The following is a 15,058-nucleotide window of genomic DNA, read 5'->3' as shown; positions in this document are numbered from 1 at the left end:
AGGGAGCTGGGTGTATAAATACACAAATCACTAAAAGTGGCGACGTTGGTTAATAAGACCATAAAAAAAAAAGCAAACTAAGCACTCGGGTTTATTTCTAGAGAATTTAAAAGTAGAGAAGTTATGCTAAACTTGTATCAAACCTTGGTCCGACCACATTTAGAGTACGATGTACAGTTCTGGTCGCCATATTATATAAAGGATACAGAGTCACGAGAGGGTCAAACAAATTTACAAGGATGATAGCAGAACTGCGAGGTTATACCCATCTGGAAAGGATAAACAGGCTGGGTCTCCTTTCTCTTGAAAAAGAGAGGGATGGGGGTGGATCTTTGCCGATAGCCAAGGCTGGGATTTTCCCATTGTCTTAAAGCTACATTTTGGGCTGAATTTGCACCACCATTCTGCGCCGATTTTTGGCCCGCGCTGTTTTTTTTGGAGCAGACTAAAATCTGCAAGTTTCACCAAATTTTCTGCACCATTCTAAAGTACTTGCATCCGATTTTTTTACTTCCCGAACTTGGAGGGCTTTTGGCCCGGGATTGCAGCAGCACTGGCATGGGGGGGGGGGGGGGGGGGCCTTTAAGCCCGGGTTTGCAATGGTATTGGCAGGAGGGTGGGGCTTTCGGCCTGGGATTGCAGCGGCACCAGCAGCGGGGGGAAACTTTCGGCTCTTGAACACTTGCATGCTGTGCAACATTTCTCTACATATCGTTCATTGGCTCCTGGTTTCATATATTGAGATTTCAGTCTGTTGTCCAAAATTTCACTTCGTGATCTATTTTACAAAAGGGAAAAGCTTTATTTGTGCCTCAGCCCTTCGTTACCCTGGCAACCTCAGTTTTTCAGCACAGACCTTAAGTTCCACCCAGAGCTTAAGTACAATCTGCGCCACTTCAAAATGAAAGGTTATGCCAGAGAAACATGGAACTTTTTTCTTTGGCGCAGTCGGGCCACTAAAAAAAAAAAAATCGGATGCACCTCTACACCTCCGCCAAAAAAAGTCCATGTGGAATTTTGGGCCCACAGAAACTTACATAAACAAGCAGTTTTAATGCCGACACGTTAGATTTGGTTCCCAGGTGAAACCTATCAAAATGGTATGGATTGCTTGAGATTGTACACAACAATCCCCTCTTTGTTTACTCATTTCCATTGCATATCACACTTGCTGGAAGGAGAATTTTGAGATAAAGATGCTACATCACCTTGGGAGATAACCCCTTTAAAGGCGAACTGTTACACACCCGGTGCAACTCTCCCCGGCGGTGCTTCTAAGCGCTGCCACAAACACCGAGCCGAGGATCGCAACTGGACGAAAAACAGCCGAGTGCCCCATTTTTCGCCGCGGAGGGTGAAAATGCGGCGAAAACCCGCTCACAAACGAACCGAAAATCCAGACACAAATCTTCACCTTGTGCACCGCATTAATTTCCATGTCACCAACTGGCAACATTCATGGGATAGTTAGATAAACACAAGGAGGGACATATTAAAAAGTACAGGGAAAGGGGCCAGACTAGATAGCTTTAATTTGGACACATCAGCACAAACGATTTCCTTCAATGCTGCCATTTCTACAATTCTAATGGTGGAGGATTAGCAAAATGTATAGAAACAATCCCTCAGAATGACCAACTGTAATATAACTTTCAACTCAAGATCCTTGCACACATGCCATAAATTCCACTTCTTCATTTCAAACAATTGCTGCAGTGGTTGTGGCACCCTCCTAAATATGCCCCATGCATTCAGCCACCTGGACAGTGGTCTAAGAAACAAGGCAGTTCTTATCTCACTCTCCTCAAAAAAACAACCCTTGACCCCTTCGTCCTTGCAAACAACCTCCCCATCCTCTCCAATGTCCTTGAACGTGTTGTCGCACCCCCCCCAAATCAGGTTTGAATCCCTCCAATCCGGTTTCTGCGCCTGCCACAGTACTGAAACAGCTCTCATCAAAGGCACAAATGACATCCTTTGTGACTGTGACAAAGGCAAACTATTCCTCCTCGTCTTTCTTGACTTGTCAGCAGTCTTTGACATGGTTGACCACTCTATCCTTATCCATTGCCTCTCCACCGTCGTCCAGCTGGGTGGCACTGCACTCACCCGATTCCATTCTTATCTATCTAATCGTAGCCAGAAAATCACCTGCAGCGGCTTCTCTTCCCGCCCCCGCATCATTACCTTTGGTGTCCCCCAAGGATCTATCCTTGGCCCCCTCCTATTTCTCATCTACTTGTTGCCCCTTGACGACATCATCCGAAAACACAGCATCAGTTTTCACATGTACACTGATGACACCCAGCTCTACCTTAATACCACTTCTCTCGACCCCTCCATGGTCTCTAAATTGTCAGACTGCTTGTCCGACATCCAGTTCTGGATGATCAGAAATGTTCTCCAATTGAATATTGGGAAGACCGAAGCAATTGTTTTCGGTCCCCACCACAAACTCCGTTCCCTAGCTACTGACTCCGTCCCTCTTCCCATCTCCTGTCTGAGGTTTAACCAGACTGTTCGCAACCTTGGTGTCATATTTGACCCTGAAATTAGCTTTTGACCACATATCCGCAGTATAACTAAGACCGCTTATTTCCGCCTCCGTAACATCGCCCATCTCTGCCCTTGCCTCAGCTCATCCGCAGTTGAAACCTTCATCCATGTCTTTCTACCTCTAGATTTGACTATTCCAATGCACTCCTGGCTGGCCTCCCACATTCTACCCTACGTAAACTAGAGGTGATCCAAAACTCGGCTGCCCGTGTCCTAACTCGCACCAAGTCCCGTTCACCCATCACCCCTGTGCTCGCTGACCTATATTGGCTTCCGGTTAAACAATGCCTCGATTTCAAAATTCTCATCCTTATTTTCAAATTCCTCCATGGTCTCACCTCTCCCTATCTCTGTATCTCCTCCAGCCCCACAACAGCCCCCCCCCCCCCCCCAAGATATCTACGGTCCTCTAATTCTTCCCTCTTGAGCATCCCTGATTATAATCACTCAACCATTGGTGGCAGTGCCTTCTATTGCCTAGGCCCCAAACTCTTGAAGTCCCTGCCTAAACCTCTCTCCTCCTTCAAGACGCTCCTTAAAACATACCTCTTTGACCAAGCCTGCACTAATTTCTACTTATGCGGCTTGGTGTCAAATTTTTATCTCATAATACTCTTGTGAAGCATCTTGGGACGTTTCACTATGTTAAAGGCGCTATATAAATACAAGTTGTTATTGTGGTTATCCTAAACTGATCACAGCCGACTGAAAATAGTCCTCAAATTTCAGGTTCATTTTCTGGTGTTATGTATCTTTTCAGGTGAGACATGGTGGTGGGAGATGTGTGTTTTTTTTTCTTGCCCTCCCATTTCTTAGATCTCCCCATACAATCTCAGACTACATGGCTCCCAGTTCTCTGCCAATGATGCTCCAGAACCAAATACTAAGAGGTACAAAAGTGAGTGTTAAGGTGATCCTATCTCCCTGCAGGAAAGCATATGCTCAAGCCATGAACTATTATTGCTGAAGAGGATTTAGGTGTGAAACTACAGGGTTCCAACACAGTACTCTATTGCATGTCAAATAGGTATTCTAGACAGATCAGTTAATGTAATAGCATCTTGCAAGTAGCAACCAGAGAATCTGAATTCTCAATCTCTCCTGAAGCTGTCTCCAGAGATGTGGTCTGCCTAAGGGGAAGGCAAAAGAACTACCTGAAGTGGCACGTCTGCAAACAGTGCCCTTGAATTCCAAAAAACGTTCCATTTCTAAGCAGCTATGCATTTTCGTCACATCTGCAAGCGAAAGAATCATAGAATGGTTACAGCACGGAAGGCGGTCTTTCGGCCCATCAAGCCTGTGCCGGTTCTCTGCAAGAGCACTTCAGCTAGTCCCACAACCCCACCCTTTCCCCTTATCCCTGCAAAAAAGTCTTCAGGTACTTATCCAAATCCCTTTTGAAAGCCATGATTAAGTTTGTCTCCACCATCCTTTCAGGCAAGGCATTCCAGATCTTAACCACTTGCTGCGTAAAAAAGTTTTTTCTCATGTCGCCTTTGGTTCTTAAATTTGTGTCCTCTGGTTCTCGACCCTTCTACCAATGGGAACAGTTTCTCTTTATCTACTCTGCCAGACCCCTCATGATTTTGAACACCACTATCAAATCTCTTCTCAGTTTTCTCTGCTCTAAAGAGAGCAACCCTAGCTTTTCTAGTCTATCCACATAACTGGAGTCCCTCATCCCTGGAATCATTCTCTAAATCTTTTCTGCACCCTCTCCAAGGCCTTCATATCCTTCCTAAAGTGTGGTGCCCAGAATTAGATACAATATTCTAGTTGAGGCTGAACCACCTTTTTATAGAGGTTCATCATAATTTCCACACTTTTATACTCTATACCTCTATTGATGAACCCAGGATCCCGTAAGCTTTTTAAACTGCTTTCTCAACCTGTCCTGTGATCTGAAAGAAGAGAGAACTCGGCCCCTTGTGTATCCCATAATGCACCTGTTTGGCAATGAATAATCAAGATTCCTGAATTAGGTGTACTGATAACATTTAATCTTTGTTCAATAGCAGAAAGTTTTTAAATAATATGTAAACATTAGAATTAAAATCCATCAGGCAAAAGTTTCTGATATGGTCAGTTAGTCTAAAAGTGAGTACTTTCTAATGGAAATTCTTGTGAAAAATGTAACGTTGTTTGGCACATCCCAGAAGCTATAGTATGGTCAGAACAAAACATTAAGTGTGACTAAACCAAAGCTTTACCAGGGTCATATACAGTAGATCCAAGATTTTGATGTGTAAGCAGTGATTGTTTTAAATCCACATTTACAGACAATAATCATTGCAAAAAAGGGGGAAACACACATTGAAAATATGGTAGCACACACTGGAAACTAGTACCAACAATATGGAGACGTCTATTTTCTGGAATGCTCCAACCTTGGAGGTTGTCAAACATTATTTACATTCCTTCCACCCCACCACACCCACACTTTAAACAAAACATTGTTTTACTTCTCCCCTTCAACAGCACGAGCCGAGAAGGTATGTGGATGATGTTTCCGGGTATCTGGCTACTTTAGTCACTATTTTCCCCATTTCCCTCAGGGGAAGTGCCCGGCCTCTGCTCTGTGTCTTACCTCCTCTCCTTGTCCTCCCACCCCACAGAAAAACAAAATAGCAAATACACATATGGAGAATCGCTGCCATAGACTCAAGACCGTGCCTCTCTGAGAAATAGCATCTGCTACACTAACCTGATGTGCCACCAAGCTGCACCATAAATTGCATTTTTCTGAAACCGCATACCATTTTTAAGATAAACATATAAACAGAAACTTACCAATCATTATGCTCATCATATCTTTTGTTTGGATGAACAGATTTCAACAAAGCCAACATTTCTCTAAAATGGCCCACTTCTACTGGACAAAATTATTACTTCAATATTAGCTCCTAGCAACCTGAATGGTTGAAATATAAAGCCTGAAATATAAAGTCATCCATTTTCAAAAACTAGTGATTTGTAAGTACAAGAGAACTCATTTTTATGTTTATTACAAATAATTCAGTTTGATTCTTAATTGGGAAAACAAGATGTGAGGAGGACACAAATAATCTGCAAAGGGATATAGATAGGCTGAGTGAGTGGGCACAAATTTGGCCGATGGAGTATAATGTGGGAAAATGTGAGGTTATCCACTTTGGTAGGAAGAACAAAAAAGCAAATTATTATTAAAATGAAGAGAGATTACAAAATGCTATGGTACAGAGGGATCTTGGGGCCCTTGTACGTGAAACACAAAAAGTTAGCATGCAGGTACAGCAAGTAATTAGGAAGGCAAATAGAATGTTGGCCTTTATTGCAAGGAGGATGGAGTATAAAAGTAGGGGAGTCTTGCTACAACTGTACAGGGAGTTGGTGAGACTACAGCTGGAGTACTGCGTACAATTTCTGGTCTCCTTATTTATGAAGGATATGCTTGCATTGGAGGCAATTCAGCGAAGGCTCACTCGTTTGATTCCTGAAATGAAGGGATTGCCTTATGAAGAAAGGTTGAGCAGGTTGGGCCGATACTCATTGGAGTTTAGAAGAATGAGATTTGATCGTATTGAAATATAAGGTTCTGAGGAGGCTTGACAGGCTAGATGCAGAGAGGATGTTTCCACTTGTGGGGGAATCTAGAACTGGGGGGCATTCAGAATAAGGGGTCGTCCATTTAGAACAGGGATGAGGAGGAATTTCTTCTCTCAGAGGGTCGTGAATCTTTGGAAATTCTCTACCTCAGAGAGTTGTGGAGGTTGGGTCATTGAATAAATTTAAGGTGGCGATAGACAGATATTTGAATTATAAGGGAATCAAAAATTATGTGGAGCGGGCAGGAAAGTGGATTTGAGGCCAAGATAAGATCAGCTATGATCTTATTGAATGGTGGAGCAGGCTCGAGGGGTCAAATGGCCTACTCCTGCTCCTATTTCCTATGTTCTTATAAGAGCTCATGGTATTGGAGGTAATATATTAGCATTGATAGAGGATTGGCTTACTAACAGAAAAGAGTCGTGATAAATAGGTCATTTTCAGGTTGGTAAACTGTAACAAGTGGAGTGCGACAGGGATCAGTGCTAAAGCCTCAACTATTTACAATCTATATTAATGATTTGGATGAAGGGACCGAGTGTATTGTAGCCAAAAGTACTGACGATACAAAGATAGGTGGGAAAGCAAGTTGTGAGAAGGCAAAAAAAAGAGTGTACAAAGGGATACAGATAGGTTGTAAGTGGCAAAAATTTGGCAGATGGAGTATAATGTGGGAAAATGAGGTTATCCACTCTGGTGTGAAGAACAGAAAAACAAAATATTATTTAACTGGAATCTACAGAATGCTCCTGTACAGAGGGATCTTGGTGTCCTTGTACATGAAACACAAAATTAGTATGCAAGTAATTAGGAAGACAAATGGAATGCTGGCCTTTATTGCAAGGGAGATGGAGTATAAAAGTAGGGAAGTCTTGCTACAACTGTACAGGGCGTTGTTGAGACCACATCTAGAGTACTGGATACAGTTTTGGTCTCCTCATTTAAGAAGGGATATACTTGCATTAGAGGAAGTTCAGAGAAAGGTTCACTAGGTTGATTCTTGGGATGAAGGGATTGTCTTATGAGGAAAGGTTGAGTGGGGTGGGCCTGTACTCATTGGAATTTAGAAGAATGAGAGGTGATCTTATTGAAACATATAAGATTCTGAGGGGGCTTGACAGGGTGGATGCTGAGAGGATGTTTCGTCTCGTGGGGGAATCTAGATTCGGCAGCATAGTTTCAGAAAAAGGGGTCGCCCATTTAAGATGGAGATAATGAGGAATCTTTTCTCTCAGAGGGTCGTAAATCTTTGGGATTCTCACCCAGAGAGCTGTGGAAGCTGAGTCATTGAAATATTCAAAGCTGAGATAGACAGATTCTTGAACTGTAAGGGAGTCAAGGGTTATGGGGAACAGGCAGGAAAGTGGAGTTGAGGCCAAGATCAGATCAGCCGTGATCTTATTGAATAGGCTTGAGGGACTGAATGTTCTACTCCTGTTCCTATTTCTTATGTTCTTGCATGTACTTGTAATGATAATTAACAATCCACAGAGTGATTCCAGGGTGCAGTTTTCAGTTCATAGGTTATGCAGTCTGATGATGGAAACTACCTGTTTTGCTTGGTATTTTGCATGCAGATTCCATGCCAATCATACAGGCCAAATTTTAATATTCATCTTTCAAAAATGTGTTTACAAAATAGGTTTGAATGGAAGTTACTTTAATATTTTACAATCAGTACCCTCAGGTATTGTACATTAAGTACATGCCCAGTGTAAAAACAACTGATTGGCAAGTAGGAATTCCCAACCTTTCCAACAAATGCAATCGTGCAGCAGTCAATATTATCAGCAAACATGCAATGTTCTGATTTATAAGATTTTAACATGGGTCAGAGGCATTCATACTAATTTGAATCCAGGCATTTAACTGTTAAACCTGTACCCTTCAATTTATACTGTAAGTGGCTACCGTAATACTGGCAGTAGTGGGAAAGTATATTCAACCAAGCCTATTCTCCTTCGGTATCATCTAAAGACGTTACCTTATTTTAATGCACATATTGCACTAGCTTGCAATACCCTGAGGTTTAAAATCCCAATTACGCTCACCGCAGTGAAAACTGCAAGCGCACGTTCAAATATTTTGACAGGTGTGAAACATGGTCTAACTAGGCTAGGATTTTCGTTACAGTTTATTTAGTTGAAATTTTAATCAAATAAATATTTTTTTTAATCCTAAAGCGGATGCAATCACTGATAATTAACAATCCGCAGTGATTGCAGGTTTTGCAGTGGCAATATAGTGCACCAGAGCTCAGGCAAGTGAGCGGGCACTACCCCAATGGAAAGACGGGGGCCTGTCACTGACCAAACTAACCACCAGTCAGCATTTTGTTTTACATAGCCTGACATTCTGCAGAACAGATAGATCAGCTTTCGAACATGGAAGTTGCACCAGACATCAGCCTGTTTTTGTTTAAAGCAAACTTGAAAGCGCCAGCAGACCCGCTGAAACGATTCCTACCGGATGCCAAAAGGTTGCTGCCTCCTTCCTTCCTCCCCCCGCTGTGTCGGGCGAGCAGTTACTGTATCAAAGCACCGTACGCCACGGCACGCCGCTGTTTTGATACAAACCTCTCGAACGCTTCCGAACGTCACCGCGCGCTGCGTCAGCAGCAGCCAGCGAGAGCCGCCCACTGCTGAGCCACACCACTCACCGCAAGCGCCCCCTGCCCATCCGTCTGCACCGACACTGACCTGGGGGAAACTGTACTTCGACCTGTCCCACTCTGAAAATTCAGCACCCGCTCAGTTTCTATTGCAATAGATTTTCATTCGGTCTCTCTTTTTCAAAAACATTGTAAATTGTAGTCTTGACATTTCTAACAGCTCTCCACTTACCAAGTGAATGCCACTATTCATCCTATCGCTCAGCATCCGGCACCCCACGGGGCATTAGTTTAGTATTTTGCATGCATGTTGAATAATACTTTATTGCCTATTGGAACTATAATATTCCATTTAATTTGCTAGATCTGCATTGAAATATTGATATATTAAAGTTGCAATGCTACCTCTGATGATCACTGCAAAGACCTTGCTTGAATGAGTTACTTTGTAATTCCTACCCCCAGGCTTGACAATCCACTCATTAGGAGTGACGATGAGTGAAAACTGATCGACTTCCATGCACTAACTCCTAAAAATCAACATAGTTTTATCCTTTCAAGTCAATTTATAATGTGTTTATTGCTGGTTTAACAAAAAATGTGGATCTGGGCATCACTGGCAAGCATTTATTGCCCATTTGTGAAGATGGCAGGCTTTCGTGAACTGAAGTTTCACATGGCGAAGGTACTCCCACAATACTGTTAGGTAGTGAGTTCCAGGATTTGGACCCCATCCCAAACTGTACCACCTAGAAGGATAAGGGCAGTAATGGCATGGGAACACCATCATCTCCAAGTTCCCTCCACATCATTCTCACTTGGAAATATATCATCGTTCTCTCGTCGCCACTGGGTCAAAATCCATGAATCCCTACTTAACAGCACTGGAAGTGCCTTCACCACAAGGTCTGCAGCGGTTTAAGGCGGCAACTCACCACCAACTTCTCGAGGGCAGCTAAGGATGGGCGATAAATGCTGGCCTTGCCAGCGACACCCACATCCCATGAATTAATTTTTTTTTAAAGAATTAGTTACAATGGGCTCAATTTTACACAATGCTGTTTTTTGGCATATTTAAAGAGTTATGCCCATTCATTTTGGCCCCGACTACTCCAAAAAAAAAGAAAATTTCCCCGTTCTAATTTTTGAAATTGGTGCCGTGCAGCCTGTCCTTTAGCTTCGGGGATGGTGTCTAATGTTTCGGCTGAACAAAGAATCCCACCCCCCTTCTGCGTATCCACGAAAAAAAATTGTTTTTTTACGTGACTGCTATGGGCGCGCATGCCAAGTATACCTTCCGGTCTGCATTCAGCCATTTTTAAAGAGTCATTTGTGTGTGAGAATTTTGAGTGGTGTGTGAGAACTTTAATTCTGAGTGGAAAAAATTGGAGCTGAAATATGTAATGCGGCTCAAGGACCAAGAATTTCACATACGACAAAGTGGAGGTCCTGGTTATTGTAATTGAGGGCAGATGGCACAAGCTGGACACCAGTAGAGGTCAAATAAAATTTTCACCAAAAGAAATGAAACAAGGCTGGAACCAGCTTTCACAAGATTACTGTGCAATCGTGACCACCCCAAGATCCGGAGGCCAGTGCAAAAAGTGGGAGGACCTTGGTCAAGTAGTTAGTTAGTGTAAGTAATATTTTCATTTATTCACTGGAATTGCATTTGTAAATGTGATTATCTGTATGTCCCACCCAGCAGAAAGACACCCTCTCTAAAAAGTTATCTCATCTTTGCAGAGGAAGGTGGCACACAACAAGAGAAAGAACTCGAACAAGAGGAGGCCCAGCAAATCTGCACCCACTGACCTACTTGGAAGACAGGGTCACTGCTTTGATGGTTCCTGCCTGGAGAAAAGCAACCACCACTGCACAAGCTGGGCCCACATTTGAGGGAGAGGTTCAGTCCTGCAAATTCCAGAGTCTGGTCTTTGCTAAAAGTTAAGTAATGGGCGGGTTAGCTATGCTTCGGTTCATGGGGATGTCTCCGTTATCTACGCTTCGATGGTGCAATGTGCTGCCATTCATCGTAGTCCTTCAAATGAGCCTGCTGCCTGCGCTGTGTGAGCCTACTCATGTCACCCTGCCCACTTCTCTGCTGCTCACCAGTTGTCTGTTCTGTTATATTTTGCAGAACTTGAGGCCAACCCTGACGAGGCTGAAACCGATGCAGATGATTATTCAGACGCAGACGAGCCTGAAGAGAAGAACATCTTCCAATCCCACCTTCCAGACCAAGAGCATGGGGGTGAGGGAATGTGAGGATGAGGCCCCCACTGTTGTCGTCATGTATGTAGACCATGTATACTAACTGTATAGTTACATAAGGTGTGCCACCAGAGGGTACTGCGGTGGGAGACCTGAGAGAGTCACCTGCATAGGTGTGCAGGGCCCAGTATAAAAGACTGCCCACCATGCTTGTGCCTCACTCTGGAGTTACAATAAATGGGACTAAGGTCACAACAGCTCAAGTACAATACTAGACCTCGTGGAGTCATTCATAAGAGGATTAAAGACATAAAACAGTTGTACTCACTCTGGATGTGCTGGTGCCACCCATTGAGGTGCCACCCCCTTTCCTGAATGGTACGAGTGTTGGGACATTTCATGGTTTCACAGACCGAGGCTGCGGGTTCCAGTGAGGTGCAGCAAGTCACACCCAGGGCCCCACCGTCCAAGGCTGAGGGTCCCAGTGGGATGCAACGAGCCACACCCAGGGTAAGGCGGGTAAGGAGAGCTCGACAGCACTCTCCTGAGGTGCAGGATCTAACAGATGTGGTTCAGATGATGGCAATGAGTGGGGAGACCATTGACCTTATGCAATCACTCCTGGACACCATCAGTGGGGTGGGTGATCAGGTATCTGGACTATCGGGAAAAGTAACAACACTCGCAAGAAATGGGAACACTGTCCAAGCACATTAAGGATGGAATGTCACAGGTAGCGAATACTCTGTCGGTGAACATGAGGGAGGGAATGTTGCAGGTAGTTGAGACACTGTCAGGGCACATGAGGGAGGGAATATCAGAGGTAGCTGCTACAATAAGGGAACATGCCCAGATCCCGCGGCCATTGATGGAATCAACTGCCACTGCCACTCCAATCCCCAGACCAACCTCTGAAGAAGCCCAAGCCGTGCCTTCCACGTTACCGCCTGCCCACGCGCCACCCCCCACCCCCCATCAAGAAGTGCACATTACCAGAGATGCTCAAAAGAATTGGCTTGGTACCAACCAGAGAAATGCTGCACCACTGCATGTGGGCAGTAGAGTCACCAAGCGCAAGCGCAGTGGGCAGTCTTAAAATAAGGGGGAGGAGAGATGGGTGCAGCCTGTCTTTGTTGCTGGTGATGTTGATATTATTGTTACTGTTGTAACTGTTCTCAAATTAAAAGTTTTTTGTAAGTTATGTAAATTTACAAGTTTAAAAGTTTGAGTGATCTTAACAGAATACTTTAAAGTTTGATAAAAATATCCTTGTATTAAAGTTAAGTACAAACAAGTGTTAAACTTTTGAATAAAATGTATTTTAAATTATAACTGAATCATTTCCATTATTTGTTCCATTATTAATACAACTTTTTGAACTAAAGATGAATCATTTCCATTATTTGTTCCATTAACACAACACAATATTACGGAACAGGTCCAAACAGTAAACATGGTCCATTTGAAATAGTTGCCGCTGAGCCTTCAGGCAGCAAAGCGTTCACGGATGAGCTGCTGGTGCAAGCTCGAGCAATCAGTAAAGGGACACGATGGCCCGCCCTCCTCTGCCATAGTGCTCCGGGTTCAGGTAGTTGATGGCTTCCTCATCCTCCTCCTCGTCATCTGAATCTTCCTCCTGATCATCAACCACTCACCTCAGGTGGATCTTCTACCACCAGGTGCTGCTGCCTCATGATGGCTAAGTTATGCAGCTTGCAGCAGACAACAGTGAACTGACCGACAATCTCAGGGGAGTATTGCAAGGGAATAGTCCAGGCATCGGAAACGCTGCTTCAAGATGCCAATAGCCCTCTATTATTCTGCACGTCGCAATGTACGACGTGTTGTATTCCCAATCAGCTTCAGTCCGGGTTACGCGTAGAGGCGTCATGAGCCAGGTGACAAGGCCAGCTCTGCCCTTCTGGCTGCTGCTGAAACAGGGCAGATATAGCGCTCTCGCATAGGATGAACGCATCGTGGGTGCTCCCAGTGTATTTCGCATCAACTGCCATGATGCGATGTATGTCGTCACAGACGAACTGTGCATTCACAAAGTGAAAGCCTTTTCTGTCCCTGTACATCTAGGAATCCTCCAAAGGTGCTCGCAAGGCAATGTGGGTACAATCAGTGCAGCCCTGTACCTTTGGGAAGCCAGTAATTTTGGAGAAGCCCACAGCCCTGTCATGCATTGCCTGTGCAGTAATGGGGAGCCTTATTAGTCATTCATCCAGGCATCTAGTGCAGCAGTCACCTGCCGAATGCAGATATGTGTTGCATGTTGAGAAGTGGCACATACATCCCCAGTTGTGGCCTGGAATGATCCAGATGCATAAAATGAAAGTGCAGCTGTAACCTTTACTTCAACTGACAAAGCAGTCCCCCTGATGCCTTCTGGCACAGTCTGCATCACTCAGGTGCAGGTATGAACGCCTGTCTCGATATACCCAAAGTGGGTAAGGCTTCCTGCCCATCATCCTACATGCTGTGTGGTTCCTCAGGTGATGATGCCGTATCAATCTTCTCCTCCGTAATGCAGAAGGCTCACACGAGGTAGGCATCGTCAATATTGCTCTTCTAATTTGTAGCTTTGCAAGCAGCTCAAAACAGGACTTCTCTTCTCCCCTCTTCCCCCTCCCCACCCAAAGTGCATGCCCTAGTATGGACCACACCCTGGTCTGCGCATGCATAATAGGCTTGCTTAGAACAGGAAGCTAGATATTCAATGAAGACATTTGGGGCAACGAAGTCTAATGCAATTCTTTAATTTTTGATGTTTTTTTTTTAAAAAAAAAGTACCACCCCACCCTCACCAGGCTCGAGTGTCGGAGTGTCGGCCGGGAGAATCGCTCCCTTGCCCGAACACGGGCTCAGTTTCCACCATCCCGCGCCCGCCACGGGCTTCTTTTGAAGCTGCTGTATAGCCCAAGGGTTCTCCTCCCTTATATAAGTGGCTGGCAGTTCAGTTTGGCTTCCATCCCACAACCCCCCCCGGGCTTCTTTTGAAGCTAAGCCCATGTGTCCGGTCGAGGGAGTGATTCTGCTGGCCGACGCGCTGACCCATTACTGCCATTTTCCCCCTTTTGTCTTTGAAACAATTAAGATTTATGATGCATATTCTTTGCCTTCTTGACTCCCTCCAAAACTTTGCCGAAAACCAATGGTGTTTTTCTGCGTCAATTTTGTGTGCGGGGGTCCCCTTCGGTTATCTCCCTGCAAAACAGATACACCGCTTTGGGTACTGTTGAGGGGGATGACTCATCAGGGGAGAGCAGCAGCAGCCAAGTTCATGGCACCGTGGGTGGCTCTGCTGCACAGGAGGGCAAAAAAAGAGTGGGACAGCTATAGTGGTATGGGACTCTATTGTAAGGGGAATAGATAGACGTTTCTGCGGCCGCAACCGAGACTCCAGGATGGTATGTTGCCTCCCTGGTGCAAGGGTCAAGGATGTCTTTGAGCGGGTGCAGGACATTTTGAAAAGGGAGGGTGAACAGCCAGTTGTCGTGGTGCACATAGGTACCAACGAGATTGGTAAAAAACAGGATGAGGTCCTACGAGACGAATTTAGGGAGCTAAGAGCTAAAAGCTAAATTAAAAAGTAGGACCTCAAAAGTAGTAATCTCAGGATTGCTACCAGTGCCACGTGCTAGTCAGAGTAGGAATCGCAGGATAGCTCAGATGAATACGTGGCTTGAGCAGTGGTGCAGAAGGGAGGGATTCAAATTCCTGGGACATTGGAACCGGTTCTGGGGGAGGTGGGACCAGTACAAAGCGGACGGTCTGCACCCGGGCAGGACTGGAACCAATGTCCTCGGGGGAGTGTTTGCTAGTGCTGTTGGGGAGTAGTTAAACTAATATGGCAGAGGGATGGGAACCTATGCAGGAAGATAGAGGGAAGTAGAATGGGGGCAGAAGCAAAAGATAGAAAGAAGAAAAGTAAGAGTGGAGGGCAGAGAAACCTAAGCAAAAAGGGCCACATTACAGCAAAATTCTAAAGGGGCAAAGTGTGTTAGAAAGACAAGCCTGAAGGCAAGGAGTATTCGGAATAAGGTGGACGAATTAACTCCGCAGATAGCAGTTAACGGGTGTGATGTA

The 15,058-nt window shown here is 44.7% G+C and overlaps 1 protein-coding gene across 9 annotated transcripts in view; it reads right to left on the bottom strand.

Annotated features, from left to right (window-relative positions):
* The window catches only part of agtpbp1 (ATP/GTP binding carboxypeptidase 1), a 492,848-nt gene that overhangs the window by 453,304 nt on the left and 24,486 nt on the right, over positions 1-15,058 (bottom strand). For 4 of the 9 annotated variants that reach the window (XM_070882142.1, XM_070882161.1, XM_070882168.1 and 1 more), the window contains one exon: positions 3,711-3,791. The exons of 3 other annotated variants lie outside the window; for them this stretch is intronic. In XM_070882142.1, the coding sequence (XP_070738243.1) occupies positions 3,711-3,780 (70 nt within the window). In that variant the 5' untranslated portion in view covers positions 3,781-3,791. Of the gene's footprint in view, positions 1-3,710; positions 3,792-8,607; positions 8,645-15,058 lie in introns of those variants that run through there. 2 more of the 9 variants (XM_070882155.1, XM_070882197.1) reach the window with 2 other exon arrangements.

The sequence above is a fragment of the Pristiophorus japonicus genome, chromosome 1, assembly GCF_044704955.1.
Source record: "Pristiophorus japonicus isolate sPriJap1 chromosome 1, sPriJap1.hap1, whole genome shotgun sequence".
Lineage (NCBI taxonomy): Eukaryota > Metazoa > Chordata > Chondrichthyes > Pristiophoridae > Pristiophorus > Pristiophorus japonicus.
This window is presented reverse-complemented; position numbering and strand designations above follow the sequence as displayed.